This window comes from Pygoscelis adeliae, unplaced genomic scaffold (genome assembly GCF_000699105.1).
Source record: "Pygoscelis adeliae isolate BGI_AS28 unplaced genomic scaffold, ASM69910v1 Scaffold134, whole genome shotgun sequence".
Taxonomy (NCBI): Eukaryota; Metazoa; Chordata; class Aves; order Sphenisciformes; family Spheniscidae; genus Pygoscelis; species Pygoscelis adeliae.
In genome coordinates this window covers 763,415-781,509 of record NW_008824716.1, presented here as the reverse complement: position 1 = coordinate 781,509, position 18,095 = coordinate 763,415, and the positions used below count along the sequence as shown (strand labels likewise).

Genomic DNA, 18,095 nt, shown 5'->3' with positions numbered 1-18,095 from the left:
TAAAAATACCCTCATGTATGTTTTGAGGAAGTATTTAATTTTTCTTCAGCTATGAAAGCTTATGCAAAAAAAATATGTTACCTGACATTGGATTAAAAATAAAAAGTTATGTTTTGTTGATTTATAACAATAAATATATATCATACTGTTGGTTCAAAATGGGCAAAGTGGTACAACTCTGCTGAATCTGATGAACCTCCACTGCAAAACCGTAAGCACCTGTCTGATATGGATGGTATTCTGGTTTAGGATTATTTAATTGCAGCTAGTGTATTGAAAAAACACAAATTTTGATCACTTTTGGCAGAGAATTAAATTCAACAAAAGCACACTACCTCTAACAGTAGGGCAGTTTCTTGTTTCTTAAGAAATCTGAGCTGAGTGTGTTTTGATTACTTGCTTTTTTTGTTCTCTGTGTTACATGTTATCTTCCCAACCCTTAAACTTCTAATTTTTTTTTCTCTTTCTTCTTCCTGCAACTCTTTCTCTCTCTGTCTTTACATACTTCTGCATATCGGAAAAAGAATCAATTTACAATAAGAAAAGCAGCTGTATGATACTTATCTTTCAAATGTGCTTGTAAAAAGTTTAAATATGAGTCTTCTTTTTAATAAAGGATGAACCAGCTACTGTTGTCCTGTATACCTGTGAAAAGCTGCAGAAATGTAATAAATTTACAATGATCTGTAGTTCTACTGACATCTGAAGCTGTCTTTAAAGAATTTAAATACATCTTTAGGTTTTAAATAGCAAAGAAATTTTTAGGCTTTAAATAGTAGCTTAATTTGTCTTACTTAAAAAGGTTACACATCTCCTGAGATCACTGTAAAATAATAGTGAATTAGCGATGGGGTAAGATTTCTTAAAAACAAGAGGAAGGTGGGTTCCTAATTTTCACTGATTGTCTAACCTGTCTTTGAGAGACTTTTTTTCTTGTGTCAAAATCCTAACAACATATATGTTTCTGCTGTTCTCCATATACTAAGAAAAAATGTGAATGTACACAAAATAAAACACATAAAATTAAAAATAAAGGGATAAAATTAAACATTAATAATAAAGAATGAATAAACAGACCTGAAGGTAACAAAAATATGGATATCAATAGTTCCATATAAAGAAAAGTTATCCATAGGCAAAATTCAGAAGTTTTATAACTATATATCAATAAGCTAAATTGATAGATTACCCTCTAAAAATCCAAGGTGCACATCCCTATAATATTTAAGCAGACACTGCAATTATACTTTTATATATATAGCTATATATGTGTATATACATATATATGTACCTTATGTACAGTAATATACATTATTAACTATATATAAAACTTCACCTTTTAAGTACTGTTTTTCAACTGTGTGCTATATTTTAGATTGACAGCTTTTGCCTCAGTATTATTATACTTTCCCAAAACAAGCTTTATGATGAAAAGTGTTTTATGTAAATAAACTTGTGAATTGTTCTCATATTTGCAGTTTTAACACAAGCATACAATGTTTTCAATTTTCCATACTGTTAAGATATATATTTATATATAATACAAACTCAAATTTTCAGGGACATCAGTTAATAATGTCTTATTTCTGTATTTGTGCATGTGTGTGTACATATATAAACACACACATACTACATATACATATACAATATTAATATTAAAAGAAATATTAAGAGATGAAGGGTTTTTCACATGTAGTCACATGAACATGTGACTGATTTATATGAGACAGTTTATGTATAAAAAGCTGGAAGAATATAGTCCTAAATCTAAAAAATACATTTACTTGTCTTAAATAAAGGATTTTTTTCTGTGCCACAGTATGACTTGGCTATACTGGGCATATGCTCCTCTCCATTTCATGCTGCAGAGGGGAGCAGATGGAATTAAATATAGCTTGGCATGCAGCACAGGGGCAGCCATGGAGCAGTATTTTTTAGTACCACGCAGGCACTACCAGCTCCATATACATTAGAGATGAAACACAAAAAAGGGCATGTCACCTTCAGGAAAGGGTAGTAGTCAGGGAACATCTGTTATACATGCAGTGTTCCCTGTAGAAAGAACTGAAACATGATGAAATATGCATCAGAAGTTCCCTATGCACTGAGGTACATTAAGTCCCTTTCAAACCATATGAAGCCCACTTGGGGAAGGGAGGTTATTTGAGTGCAGCAGCTGGAATAGGAGAAAGCAGCAGCAGGGAATGGAAACCAGCTGTTCTGCCATTCTGGAAATCAGGATGGGCAGTAGGTGCACAGAGGCTGATACACGGCATGCGTATATCACTGATGTACAGAGAATAGACAAAGTTTCACTGAGCAGTAATTAGTTAATCATGCTGCAGCTCTGTCTCTGAGCAAAGTTCATGTTAAATGCTAAATACTATTATATTATATCAGGGATTCTTCTTGTGAAGCACTACATGATCTACGTTCCCTGCGATTCTCTAACACAGTGAGCTCATCCCATAAAAGATGTTTGCAGACAAAAGGCTGCAGAACAGGCCAGTGCAGATGTTCCCTTTCTGTATGTTTAACACAGGACTAGACACTATATCGCATCCTCACATTTAATTATGGCATCATAAAAAGCAGGACTAGAGTGGATCCTCTGGCCCTGGGAGGGTTAAAATAAATCTAGGTTATCACTGACAAATGTGTATTTAACCTGTTTAAAAACCTCCAGGAAGGGGGATTCTTTAACTCACGTGGGTAACCTGTTTCAGTGCTTAGCTATCTTTATAGCAAAGTTCTCCCTCATATGTAACCTAAATAGCTCTCCCAGTAAATTAAACAAAAAGGAGAGGAAAGAAAAAGCAATCACCATCCTATTTATAACAACCTTTTATATACAGAAAGACTTTTATTATGTTTCCCCCCAGTCTTTGTTCATTTAAACAAACACAAATTCTAAACAAACACTTCTTTCAAACTTCACCCACAGGCCATGTTTCATAAGCTTCTATTTTCTGCTGTGATTCTACCTCTTTGTTGATTTTGAATTTGTCAAGATCGTCCTTAAAAATATCCCTACAAACTGAGTATGGCAGCTGTGTCACTAATTAGAGTGTGCTGCAACTCTGGCCCAAATAAAATTATACCACTTTTTGCCCTCTGGAGACCAGGGCATAGGAGAACAGTAGTATGTACACAGAAAAAGGACCACAAAAAGGATGGAGTGGATTACCGTATACAGAAATTAGGAGATACTCTTTTTTTCCAGAAGAACAAAATTCAATTAGTATTATTCCAACCAAAGCATTACTGAATGGAATAATTAACTCCCGTCTCTTATTTAAGACACTTCTGTTATGTCTTCCCCAGCTGGACATAAAACTATTGATAACTACAGTCCAAGTTCAGGTTTCCAGCTAATATGCATTAGCTTTACAGTAAATATCTGCAGAATATTCCTTGGTTTTGGTAACAAGAATGTGGCTGGCATATGCAATGGGATTGTGTCAAAACTTGACTACTATCGCTGTTTATCATAGCCGTATTTTCTGCTGACTCAATAAAAGGAGTACAATCATACAATGCTGATTTAAAATGAGAAAGAGAGGAGAAGGTGTTGTATTTATTTTAATTGTCTCCTTTATATAACTGAATAAACACACAGTCTTGTATATATATGTTTTTTTAAACTATAATTCTGTGCAAGCTTAATTAAAGAAAACTGTAAGTACACAATACAAGGAGATTTTCAGACACAGACTAAGAGGCAGGAATAGACTCTCTACTCCTGTTGTAATAGTTTCCATGATATTAAGTATCCATCCAACATATGAATATGTGCCCTAAAATTTTCATTAACAAAAGTAAGCACAGGCAGAGAACATCCATTTACCACCCAGGGAAATGCATAAAGCCTGAAACAATAAAAACTACCTATTTTCTGATTTCTTCGTTTCAAAAGTTGTTGATCTTTCTATGCCCCCACTTTTCTTTCAATTTATAAAAAGAATATGAAAAGAAGAAATGTTAGCTGAAGATAATGATTTTGACATAGAAGGGCCTCATCTTACTGAGAACTGCAAATCCTTCTTTTGCTCTTCTAGTGGGAATAAAGCAAAAAGATAACTTATGGATTCTAAGCCTTCCAAGAACAAACTGCAGTACAATGACTGTGCTCAGCCCCGGGAAAGGCGGTGTCAAAACAGGGAGTACAGAAAGGAAGTAATGAGATTTACACTAGTGACAGGGGAGGGATATTCTGCTTTGTTGCCTCTAAAGTAAAGCACGAAGAAATGAGCACAAACAGCTACAGCACCCATATGTTAGAATTTGCGCTCACATCTCAGACACGAGACTTATGGTAACAGACTTGTGATCTTCAAGTGCATGTTATGTATCAATTTGCAAATAAGCTCATCGAAGAAAACTATTCTAAAATTTATTAATACTTTTATTGGTACAGTCTTGACCTTTTAAGGTGTTAGCAATGATATATCTAAATTGATTCAGAGGTGAAGCTTCCAATGGAAACAAAATACAGGGCAAAAATACAGATAATTTTCAACCACTGAATTAACTTGTAATTATAAAATAAGTAAAAATAATGGGGGGGAAGAAATGAAATTACCTGAAAAATGTAGCATAACACACCAAATGGTACCTAGGTGAAGCTGTGCTGAATGGCTATAATCCCTTCTTTGTGTCATGCTGACATGTTTTGTGTGTACACTGATGCAGAAAGTTCTTTCCGCATGTTTTGAAAGTCAGTTATAGAAATTTCCCCCTAATTTGTGGCTAAATACATTAATTAAATGGGGGGTATGCTATTCACAAAACTTCACTGCTACCAGATACATGATGATAATAATCTGCCAGATGCTGAAACACGCACCTGATTAAAAACCTGGTTTGGCAGAATTCAACTCCAGTTGAAAAGCGGGATAATAGGCAATAACAGGCGGCAATAATAGGCTAAGATACTCTGATGCAAAGTGTATTCACTGTCACTTCAGCTGCCAGAATGTTTGCACTGCTTTTCTATTTTGTATCAATGAAGGCAGATAAGTAAGTAGTCGAGGCATTAAGCTAATCCATCCCTTCTCCATTAGAATGCCACTTCGCTTCCTTTTCTGACTTCTTTTAGGACAAACATCTGCTTCCTCAAACTTCTCCTTCCTCACCAAAATAGCCTTGCTTGAAATCCAAATCTGCTCATATACTTAGGAGGAGAGCACACTGCAGAGGGAAGCTATGCCTGGGAATACTCCCATCTCTAATGAGGAAGCACCAAACAAACTGGACTCTGCTTCAAAGCTCACCTGATTATCATTCAACCTGACATCACACAGTGTCACCCTCAAATCTAGACTCAGTATTGAAATAACTAAAGTGTAACTAGTAGGCGGTCTAAAAATAAAACTTAAAACCAGAAAGATATTCAACATGACTGCAACAGGGGATAAAAAACCTTTAATACTCTGAGTAAATAAAAGTTGGTAGATAGAAGAATTTTGTCTTTATTTTGCCCAAATCCATCATATAATTTGCTCAATACATGATACAGTAACAGATGTCATAGATGACTGGGTATTAACATGAGAAAGGTTATGATAATCATCTCTATAGCAAAGGCAACTGACCTGTATTCCTCTCTCTAGTTCATTAACTTAGGTTCAAAGGGAGAATATTATTCTGATCTCTCAAAAAAGGGCATTACAGAATATTTGCATAGCCTAGCTCAGCCTAGGTAAGGAATTCTTGCAAAGGTGTTACCTAGATCATCTTTAAATCAGTGTTTGAGATCAAGGCAGTTAGAAAATTTGAAACTTTTATGAGTACTTCTCTGACGAAAAGTGAAATATATTAATTTAACAGTTTAATACTGTGCCAGTTTTGGCTGGGAGAGAGTTACTTTTCTTCATAGTAGCTAGTACGGGGCTATGTTTTGGATTTGTGCTGAAAACAGTGTTGATAACACAGGGATGTTTTAGTTACTGCTGAGCAGTGCTTACACAGAGTCAAGGACTTTTCTGCTTCTCACTCCACCCCAGCAACTAGGCTGGGGGTGCACAAGAAGTTGGGAGGGGACACAGCTGGGACAGCTGACCCCAGCTGATCAAAGGGATATTCCATACCCTATGACGTCATGCTCAGCATATAAAGCTGGGGGAAGAAGAAGGAATGGGGGGACGTTCAGAGTGATGGTGTTTGTCTTCCTAAGTAAGCCATTACGCATGATGGAGCCCTGCTTTCCTGGAGATGGCTGAACACCTGCCTGCTGATGGGAAGAAGTGAATGAATTCCTTGGTTTGCTTTGCTTGCGTGTGCGGCTTTTGCTTTCCCTATTAACCTGTCTTTATCTCAACCCATGAGTTTTCTCACTTTTACTCTTCTGATTCTCTCCCCCATCCCACCGTGTGGGAGTGAGCAAGCAGCTGTATAGTGCTTAGCTGCCGGCTGGAGTTAAACCATGACAAATACCAATAGAAGTTTCAATATTCCCATTCACCAAGGACTTCGTAAGAAGGATGAGACCAAAAATTATATTGCTAATTCTCTTAAATTCAGAAGTACCCTTTCATTGAACATGTACTGAGCAGAAAAGTAGGAAGGAAGTGCTGGCAGTGGCTTAAATGTCATAATGAATTTGTTAAATACACCAGAGTGGACATCGAACGAATATAAATATGTCCTTATTCTTCATAAAAGTCCGTAATTCTATGTAAATTTTGAGTCTTAAATTAAAAATCACACTATTAGAATGAGGCCAAAATCAAATATCTCCAGGGTGCTGATAACAAATCTGGTCAATTAGAAGCAGATAAGTTAACAAAACAGATAAATTAGTCTTTGTCCTATGCTAGTCTTCACCTAGGATCACACATGTGCTCGCATAAATCACAGAAGCCAAAAAAAAAGGAGAGAGAAAAATATCTGGAAAAGAAAAAATGAAAGGGGAAAAAAAAAAAATCTCATTTTATGTGGGTTTCACCTAACCATTTCTAGAATTTACAGTTCTAGAAACAGGTACTACTACTAAGTCATACTAAGAAAAGGAAAGAGATTCTCAGTACAATTAAGTTGCTCTTCTAGCTTGCCTGGATAACAATTAATCAGGTTAAAGTGAAGAATGGGTATTGTGTGCAAGTCCTGACATACAACAGCAAGTTAGCATCTTACCTGACCATGCTAGGGGTAAGCGAGTTGGAAGGGATGATAGTCTTGGATATAAAGACTCTTACATGGCATCAGAACAAGTAGTGCAGTCTGACAGCTATTCACATTCTGGGCATAGAGAGAATGTGATAGGGGATGTTCTGTCCAGGGGAAAAAACCTACAGGAGGAAGCAATGTTGAACAAAATATTTCACAGGTTGTGTCAGCCCTGGGGGGACTCCCAGCCTCCTGATCATCAGTTCCTGAAACTCCATCAGTTTCTCAGCAAAGGCCATCACCAGCTCTGAGAACTTCGAAAAGAAATATTTCTCCACAATCTTCTTTTTTCATTATCTCATTAAGCTGATGTACTTATAAAAGAACCCATCATCCCCAATGGCATGGAAAGCATTGGTGATGATGTCAGACAGCAGAAATTTGCTTGATGAACTTTCTGCACTTATCAGTCTAGACTGATTCTCACTCAGTTAAACAGAATGGATTTTAATTATCCTACAGACTCAAGCAAGATTATGGCAAGAAAATCAGTAGATAGTCCAGAAAAAATCTTGGTAAAAAAATCTGATAATTTCTGCTCTGCTGTGGATGGGTAATGCAGGATACTCAATTTCAGGGATCATTCTTGTTTAGAAACTGAGAATATAAATGTACAAGTTACTACAGACTCATTCTGTGAATGTGTTCAGTGGGCAAACTCAAGAGTTAACAGTATTCATAGAGATTCTGTAACACTGATGTAGTTTTTATTCCTAAGACTGTTGCATGCAGGACTGCATCAGTAGTGACACATATGTATTTTTGTTGTGATGATGAAGAAAGAAGTATTGTATTTTTAAGTTATATTTAATACCTCTTTTTTTCCCTGATGATACATTCCAATCCTTTTATACTAGTCACCTATATCTTAGATTAAAATGGTGCTGTTCTACAGAGAAGCCTGGTGAGCAATACAGGTCCTAGAGGAGTCTCTGACACCAACGCTGAAGAGTTTTCTTTTACCCTTCCTCCGAGGAGGTGCCTCCGTTTTTTGTTTATTCTCAGGATCCGTGCTCCTGTTAACGAGGCAACAGCACATGCAGAAATGCCCCCTCTATGGGATGCAGGTGTGAACGGCAAGCAAACGTGTTGAAAGAAAGACGCAATGCACAGTAATAAAGCAAAAACTGAACAACAAAGCTACCGAATTTGAGGGTACTTAATCCCTTGGATATTTTTAAGAATGACATGAAAATGTAGATATATGTTAAAGCAAGAAAACACAGACAGCAAAAACCAAAATAAAAAGGAAAGAAAAATTCCTGGGAAAATCTAACAAAGATGATGATTTATGAGTAACTACAATAAAGTCCATAACTATATATTGTTTTACTGATTATAAGGTAAACACATCTATGATTCACTAAGAAAAGTATAAAATGCACATCTTGCTGTTGTACTGCTTCCTTGTAGATATCATTTATGGTTTATGATATCATTTTCAGCTTTGGGTATCTTTTCAAGAAATACAGATTATTGCTGTTATACTTAAACCATACCAAACAAAAAGATTATTCTGTTATTTAACCATAAAATGTGAATAATATATGCTAATTCAGGTGGAAAAAACAGGTAACGACAGATATATTCAAAACTATTAATTCTTGTAAGACTTCTGAGTAGGGTGATCTCAAACTGTACAAACTAGTGATGGGGTTTAAAGTCTCAGCAACAGAAGAGAAAAAAAGAGAGGTAAACAAAACAAATCTGTTTAAAACCGTTCTACTGAAAGAGTAGCAGGCATATGGAACAAGCTGCTTAGTAAGACAGCTGATTCATATAGCATAAGTAAGCTTAAGAGACAGCTAGATATTTTTATACAGAAAGTGGTTTGGAATTCACAGCAAGAGGATATATGGTTGAGATAACTAAAATGGGACATGCTTATTTTAACACAAGACTGACTGTCCTGATAACTTTTATTGGGTTGGGTTTTTTTCCCCTTTCTTTCCATTAAGGCCAAGTGTTGAGCTTTCATAAGCATTTCATAATGACATCTAATTTGCATTATTTTTCCCACTTCTGTGAATGTTTACAATCACCACCAGACAAAAGTTGCTATCTGGAGATACTTTCCTTGAATTCGAATATTTTAATAGTAAACTTACTGAGGCTTTATCATCCACTGTTTTCACTATTTTAATGCAAATCATAAAGTAAGCTTGATTGTCTCCCATCCCATGCTGAAATCAGAAGATGTCTTGTCTACAAAAATTATTTTTTCGTAAAATTTCCTACTTCTCTATTACTGATAGAAGCACAATTACTGTAATGTTACTGACACAATTTTTGTCTCAATATGATCATTTAATTTTCAAGCTGTCTAGGCTAGAGTTGCCCAAAACTGTAGTTAAGCTACTGGTACTGCTAGCATTCTTATTACTGCCATGGGTAGAATTGGACCTGTGACAATAGCATTTGGAATTACATACGGAGGATGTCAAACTCAAACTTAACTCATTTCAAATTGGGAATCTCAAGTCAAGATCCTGAATTCACAGTTAATCCTGATCGTTTTTCAAAAATGCCAGAAGACCTAATAATTAGCACTGTTCTAAAAGCAGAAGTTAAACTATTTTAAATATCTTGAAACAACAATAATTAAGCCTGAAACTTTGCTACAAAATAGTGAATTCCCATCCCCCCACAACCCAGAACGATGACAGAACCACAACTTCTGATACTGCTTCAAGCGCTGCCGTAGACAATTTTTTTCTAGCAAGCTATCCATCTCCTTTTCCTGGAAAACAATTTTTCTCTAAAGAAAATGCAATCCTAATCACATATATCATATTTCTCACCCTTCTTCAACTTGGCTTATGACTAGAGAAAGCAATTTTGTTTATCTTCTTTCAAAAGAGAAAAGTTACTTTGGGCTAAGAGTCCTAATCGTACTAAGCTCAATGACAAGCGATCATTGATTGCATTGGGAACACCACATTGCACCATATTTGTTACTGCAATGATCTGTAACCCTATAAGGTGCTCGCTGCAGGTTCAGTTTTCATAATATCTCAATGATTTTATTACAGCACACTTGAGACGGAAGAGTTCGTACAAGTAAACAAATGGATATCAGTACCATTTGTAATTATATTTGGGGGAAAAAAAAAAAGAAAAGAAAAAGAAAAAAAAAGTAGTTTATCTCTCTATCCTCATTCTTTTTTTTTTTCTCAGTAAGAAAATTCACATAAAAACCTGCTGCTGCAGTTCAGTGGCTGATAGTACTTAACACTCACTGTTCAATATATGTTTAATAAGAATATGAGGAATTCTTATAAGCCACTGGAATAAGTTATTTCTTGATGAATAGGGCCCCCATCTAGATATAATGACAAGTGCAAATCTTTGTGTAACTCTTTGCATTACAATGAAAATAAGCAACAGGAATGGTTGGCTTAATCTGCTTACTAAATTTTTTCTATTTTGACCAGTATTGGGCTTGTTGCTTCTGGACAAACTGCAATATTATGAAGTCTGGCCACACAGTCCTTTTCTAAAAAACCACACATTTTTAACTTGAGTAGTAAATAATTTTCCTAATGAAACTTTTAAAATTTTGGAACTCTTTCATGGCTATACTTGATAGATAGAAATCCAGGATTTTCTGGACAAAACTGAGAAAATTAGACACACACTCAAACAGCTTCTTAAAAAAAAAAAAAAAAAAAAGCCCAGTATTGCATCTTTATACAGATCAATGTCCAATTATAAGCAGAGAGTTGCTGTGGCAAAAGGTCAGGAAAAAATAATCTTTCTGGCATTTATTACTTGGAAAATAAGGTCATATATGAGGTCAACCTTCAAATATAGACAGAATAAATTATACTGCACCATTCTAAATATTCTACACAGCAAAAATTATATTGCAATCTCAACATAATCAGAAAAATGAAGTCAAACATGTATTTTCTGACGACTGTACTACAGATCAGACTAGGTTAAGAAGCAAAAAAACTAGGTCTAATTAATCAACAATTAATAAAAAGCTTATAATCTATTTCTGCTTAATTATATAGTTCCTTATTAAGGCTGACTTATTTAATAATCTTTTAAATACTTTTAACACTGAATCATCTTCCCCACAACAAACTAAAATAATAGCAAACATACAAAACATTTAAAAATAATTCAGTGGTGTGCTTCCTTATTTCTTGCAGCCTAGAAGCAAAACACAAACACACACAATGCTGGGCTACTCAGGCTGTCTGATGCTTTAAAAAAAAAGAGGTGTCTCTTTTGAAATAAAAGACCTCATAATTAGATAAAACACATCTGGAAAAAAAATGAATTGGACACAGAATTTGAGGAAATAAACATGCTTGCTTGTCAGAATGAATGCTTGCAGAAAGCACTGTCATTGTCCTGATATAAGTCATTTTAGCTGTTTCACAGACACTCATCTTTGGTACCTCCACAGGATGTGAATGAAATTATACTGAAAATCAGATTATGTTATTATTTGACACTTCTCACATTACTATTAATTGTGAAATCAACATTACAAATAGGAAAGTACATCCATGAAATGAAAACATCTTCTGATCCATTTTTACTCTTGTCTGATATCCCAAGTCTCTTTTCTTTTCCTCATCTCCAAACTACATGAGGAATGTAAATGACTGGCGTTCTTTTATCTGTTGCAGTCATGTCTAGTTTGAATTTCCAAATCACGCTTTGGCAGAAGAACTGTATATAATGTATCACAGGCAATGCCAGTGGAGATAAAGTATATTCTAATCATTTTAGAAAAGTACTAATTTTTTTTTTTTTAATCTACTTTGGATACTTGCGGTTTCATTTCATGTTCATTACGAAAGATACTGAGCGTTCTTTGCTCTGGGCTAGCTACAAGATTTACAGTTTTCTCTGATAGTATTATCAGTGGGCTATTCCACCCTGATAAACCGCAACTGCAATACTAATAGGTTTATAATGACGGCTTAAACTTTACGCTTTTGTAAGCATTGGAGGCTTCACTCACCTTGTTCAAGTGGCTGGCTTTTAGTTGAAGTAGTTTTCATCTTGAGTGCCTCCCTAACAGACATGTCACAGCAGGAGCCTTTGTTAGTGTCTTGGTCACTGTCAGCCTGATCACTGTCCCCATGCCCGCTGTCCCTTAAGCTGGCTCTTTCTGGATCCTTGAACGTGGAGCTACTGAAATACATATTTAAAAAAAAGAGAGAGAGAGAGAGAGAGAAAAGAGAGAGAGAGAGTTGTATTTACTTGTTCTAAGTTGAATTGTACTCTCTGGCAAAGCAATTTTGACAAGAATGCAAATGGGGAAGCCGAGAAAGTTATTTAATAGGCCTTACCTTTGAACAAACTGCTGCCTGCTGCCCATGTAATTGGGCTCTGCGGGAAAATTGTCTGTCTGTGAAAGAGAAGGAAAAAAATACGTATAGTTGTACACTGGACAAATCTCCTGCAGAGCAACAAGATTTCCTAGAGGAGAAATGATTAATAATTCAAAAATTCCCTTAATCTTCAGATTTGTACATTTTAATTAAATTGGAAAATGCTGGCATGTAATTATGTGCTCAGAACAATTAAATGATTCCGGTCCACAAATTACCTGCTAAAGTAAACAATGAGGCTCCAGTAAGTGGCATTCTCTGTTAGTAACCTGACAGATGACACTGTTTATGTTTTTTCATTAGTTAGCTATTAAGACTGATGGTTATTGAAAATGAGAGAAAAAAATTACTTTTGGATATTACAAAAGTGAATTATTCAATAATACTAATTTTTAATCATAATTACATCATCTACTGGGATTCTGAGGCCCTTACTGCTGTGATACAATTTCATATATTGCTATATTACTCTTGAATTGAAAAAAAAAAAAAGAAAAAAATCAAGAAAATTTGTGGCTGATTAGCTGTGGGGTTTTTTAAAATGCTACTGGAAAAGTGCAAGTATGAAAATATTTGGATTTTCTCTCTTTAATTTTCATCAGTATTAATAGCTATGTCAGAATAATGAGAACCACACATGCAAACAAGAACATTCAGTGATTGTTGTAGACAAGTAGTTTTTAAAAGAAGATACTTTCATTAAGTCTGTCATGAGTATATTTTTAGCAGCATGAGCTAAGTAACTGTAGAAGCAGAAGTATTTACAGCATCCAGACCAACATGGAGTCCTGCCAAAGGGAACTGAATTCCCCTTGTATCATCAGTTGAAGTTCTTTGGGAGAAAGAGAGACTGCATCTTTCACAAAACTCCATATACTGTACATTCACACACGTCACTTCTTGCAGCTGACCTAGTGACAGAGCTTCTACTGTTTTCTGCATCACTTCATATCACACCACTATGCTTTGGGGCAGCTATGATTTTTGCAACAGCACCTAGAGTATCAGTATTGGTAACACAGGCAGAGCTCAATTAATGGAGCAGAAGGCCTAAGGTAAGGTTTAATGTCGCACAACAAGTGTTTACACAAGTGACTGGTCTCTTAGATAGCTGTTTTTCCCTGCCACTCCCCACTCCATTTTTTTAGTTTTGGTTTGGTTTCTTAAGTAGGTGGTCATTAGAAATATTTGCTACTGCTTGTATGGTTGGAATATTGGAGCTTGGAAAAGATGCATGAGCTTACATCTGAAATTTATGAGTCTCTGCTGTTTGCAACAGAAAATAGGTAGCCACCTGCCACTCTCAAAGTACATGTGAAATAGATGTTCTTATATACCATGGGTATCTTGTGTGATTTAGGGAAGGGATGGAAGATAAAGAATTATCTTCTGTTTGGCATGTATGAAGTCAATTTACACTGTACTTTCTTCTTTCTAGTTAAATCCTTTGGTTAAAAAATTAGTATTATAACACACGTGTTCACATTTTGAAGCTGTTTCTAATTTAAGCTGTGCAGTACATAGCATTGTATATGTCATTACAAAAATAATCTGATGTTTTATCAGTGAAATTTCCTTTATGATAAACTATGACAGAATCAGGTTTTACTCATCTGTTTTCAAAATATAGCATAAAGTGCCTATAATTATAATTCTAAATTATTTTTATCATATCAAAGTTGCACACAATTTGGAAATCTGGGTGTTTACGTCCAACTAGATACTTGTTCTTCAGCAGCATTGTTAAAAGATGGGCTTATGAAAGTTCTTAAATACTACCTAAGAAATGCAAACAATACACTATATTACAGAAGGAGAATTCTGAAGATCTGGGACATCAAACTCAGTGCTGTGTCACTGCTTTTCCAAGTCAGCGTTTCAGAAGCTGATGATTTCAGCTACAAGTATCCAAACTTTTTAAAATCTGGCCACTTCAATTACAGGGCAGTTTAGTGCTTTGCACTTAAAAACAGACAAGATCCTGGTTATAATGTATGCAATTAGAACAAACGCTTGTCTTAACTTTTAACATGTTTCAAGTTATAAAAACAAACATTGAAAACAAACAAAAAAATGGAGGTGCAAAGACAAATATTTCAGCATTCTTATATGTTATCTCTTAAACGTTATTCATTTGTTGGAAGCAGCCTTAACTCTGTCGTTTATTCTTTTCTCGTTTCAAATTATAAGCTAGTATCTCTCTTGTGTGCAGCAAATCCACCCCATATAGACATATAATTATTATGACGCTCACAGAGCCCGATACTTCTCAATTCAAAGAAACCTTTACAATTGCAGAACTCGTGTCTATTTCTAGGTCTAATATCTCAACTATTGATGCCCAGGAAAACTGACCTTATGCTCTTACTTACATAAGAAATCTGCCTCCTCCTAAACACAGCTGCTGCTAGAATCAACACTTCCATTTTTCATGTCATTGTTAGGCAAAATGCCCACTATAAACTCCCTTTTCATCAGTTCTCTGACATTAGAAAAGTCGGACTTTTACCCTGGAATTAATTATAGTGCCTCCTTAAAGATGGTGTTAAGAACTTATCTATAAGCTGGACCACAGTAAGAACTGGTCATACTTTTTGTTTCTGCTTTTTCATAGCAAAAACAGCATTTTGCACACCCTGGACTAGCCAAGATATAAATTTTAAAATAGAAGTTATGACCGCAACTTAGCTGCCATCCTAAAAATGGGAGGTACTTCTGAGAAATTCTGTATTTGTGGTAATTGTTAATGACCTTTAACTCGATAATAATTTGACCAATTTCCTTCATATTGTATTTTGCAGCAATACAAATGGTTGGGTGACATGTTACAGTGAGTTCATTGCTGCAAAAGAACAAATGTAAATACTTGATAACTATATACAGCCACAGAGCTCAGAGTTGAATTCTTTTCCTTCTGCTCTAAAAGCATTAGACCTTCTCCTATGAACTATGAAAATATGATGGTTGTGTTGAGCTGTAACAGAGCACCCTGAGATACAGGCAGCAAAGAGAGAATTGCTTCTTGTATGATAATATCTATACAAAAATTGGGATAATAATCAAACATTTAATTTTAAGGCTAGGCAGTTTAGAGGAATCTTAGAAAGGTAAGCATCCACTTCACAACGGATTACAGAGAGATATGAATGTCTAACTCCCTTAAACACTTTTTTTTTTTTAATCCCAGTTGAAGTGAGAGGTCATATACTTAAAATTTTTACACTTTAACATCTATGGAAGTGATATTACACATTTCAGCTCATGCATTAATCATACCTCTTTATGCTGCATAGCTGTAACTCTAAGAAATGAGTGCTACTTTAAAAAACTATCAATCAACAGCAAATAAACTCTTTGTTCTTTGCTGGGTATACAGCCCTTTCTAGGAAATCAGAAACACTGTGTCTCTCTGTTTGCCTCCAGTTTTAAGGTAGGTTTCAGTTCACCTGCAGATAACCATCTAAAAGCTAGTCACCTGCTCTAAGCTAATCAGCTAAGATCCCTCTATAAGCATTAGAGGCATACAAGATAATTCATCCCATTTTAGGCATCTAGCTTTAGGTACGTACCAGCAAGATGTTCAGTGTAATAGCTAAAGCTAAGTAAGATGCATGGTATCAGAAGTGAATTAAATGGAATTACAATCTCCTGATAAATAAACAAAAATTACTCAAATGCCAGCACCATTAACCTCCTGAAAAACAAAATAAAACAAGCTCCAGCCTCACTCTCCCCCAAGAAAACCCCTAGAAACAATCCATCTCTAAAAGTCACTGGAGTTAAATAGTAAAGATATGTTTTCTATCTCTGTGATTCAAGGTTGAGGGCTGGAGTATTAATTAGATCACCAACTACTAAGATGTAAGTTCTTCAGTAGGAAGAAAACATACTGGGACAAATGTCTCAAAACTAAAAAACAGAACTGTCCACTGCCCTGGTTAGATACAGGAGAACTGAAGATCTGTGATGTCAACCTAACTGTCCATAGCTCCCCTAGAGAATAGGTCCTGTTTTTATGGCTCATCTTCACAGATTAGTGGAACCAGATCATTTCCAATGAGAGTATGCTGTTAAACCATTCAACATATATACTTTTTCACAGTTGCTACAATGGCCCCTTAAAAATGCTTTCTTCCATCTATCTGTCCTAATATGTGACCCTAGAGTAAATTTGAAATTTTAGGAACACTGCCATTACTGCGATGTTGAAGAAAAATTCCTGAGGATTTCTGTACACACATTTAATACATCTTTCTCAGAGAGATGAAGCTCATAAAAAATGCCATTTTGAAAGAGATCAGAATGCATATATACCTTTCAAAAGCTGCCAAAATTTTAAAAAGAGGGTTACTACCTTTCACAAAATATCTTACAGTTTGATTATGTTACCTTTTTCGTTGGGGAGTTGAGGAGGAGGAAAGTAAAAGAATAGGCAAATTAAACCTGTGCAAAACACACTTTTACTAGTATGGGGTTTCAGATGTGACAATATAATTGCTACAGTTTAATAATATGACTTGAAGAATCATTTACTGGCCAGTGTTTGCATGAACAATACGTAGAACACCCTTCAAGTGCTATCATCAACTGTCTGTGAAACCATTCATTCTATTACAGGTGTTAGGGCTTGTGTATTAAGATCACACAGGAGTTTAGATAAACTATAGTAGTTGTTAAGTATCTCTCTCATATGATGAATTTGGAATACTGAATTTTATAAATTCAAAATAAAACCATTCAGTAGTTTGAAAGTCAACTGTTAAGGTTCTATTAATTAATTCTAGAATGGCTATAATTTCCAAAAGTTTCATTTAGAGAAAGGAAAATGAAAAATTATGGCCAAGAGCAGAGTATCAGAAACAAATTCCTTATAGGATCCATTAACCTTAAATAATCTCATAAGGAAAAAAAAAAAAAAAGTGAAAGCTTCATCACTAGAAACAGTTGGAACCAGCCTGGGCAAAGCATTACACAATGAATTAGGGGGAATATTTTTAGCAATGGGCTACATTAATCTCTTTTCCTTTTTGTTTTTTAATAACTTCATGTTCACAAGGTATATGTGTTTACTTCTCTTGAAATGTTTTGATATTTTTATAAATAAAAAGGATTTCCACTGTGGCTCTGCACACATTTTTTTTTTTTTCAAAAAAAGTCAGGATTAAAATTACAGCCCCATAGTAATCAATCAGATTTCAGGGATTTTACTATTGCTCGGTAAGACAATGGCAGAGGACTTCACAAGGCTTCTGCTTTCAAGAATTCCTATAAAAAGCAGGCTGTCTATTAAAAAGTAGAGGTTCCTAGCTATTTTCCATTTTTTTTATTTTTAATCAAAATCTTTGTTACACCACAAGATTTCTAGCAATCTTTGGTGTATTCCATACTGTTTGAATAAAATTAGAGAAAAATAAAAGAAAAAGTTTTCAATTCAACAGGTCTCTCTCTTAAAAAAAAAAATCTTAAAATCAACATGACTACAAAGAAAAAGACAGGGAAAGTGAGAGCGAGAAAGAGGGGGGGAGAGGGAGAAATGCAATATTTAAGTATTCTTGACAAATTACGCCCAGA

General features: G+C 35.1%; 1 protein-coding gene across 1 annotated transcript in view; it reads right to left on the bottom strand.

The window, feature by feature from the left end:
* Positions 1-18,095, bottom strand: part of PCDH17 (protocadherin 17) — an 86,306-nt gene that overhangs the window by 46,655 nt on the left and 21,556 nt on the right. Inside the window, exons 2-3 of the mRNA XM_009323203.1 lie at positions 12,483-12,541; positions 12,152-12,324 (exon numbers count right to left, since the gene is read on the bottom strand). Coding sequence (XP_009321478.1) covers positions 12,152-12,324; positions 12,483-12,541 — 232 coding nt within the window. The remainder of the gene's footprint in view (positions 1-12,151; positions 12,325-12,482; positions 12,542-18,095) is intronic.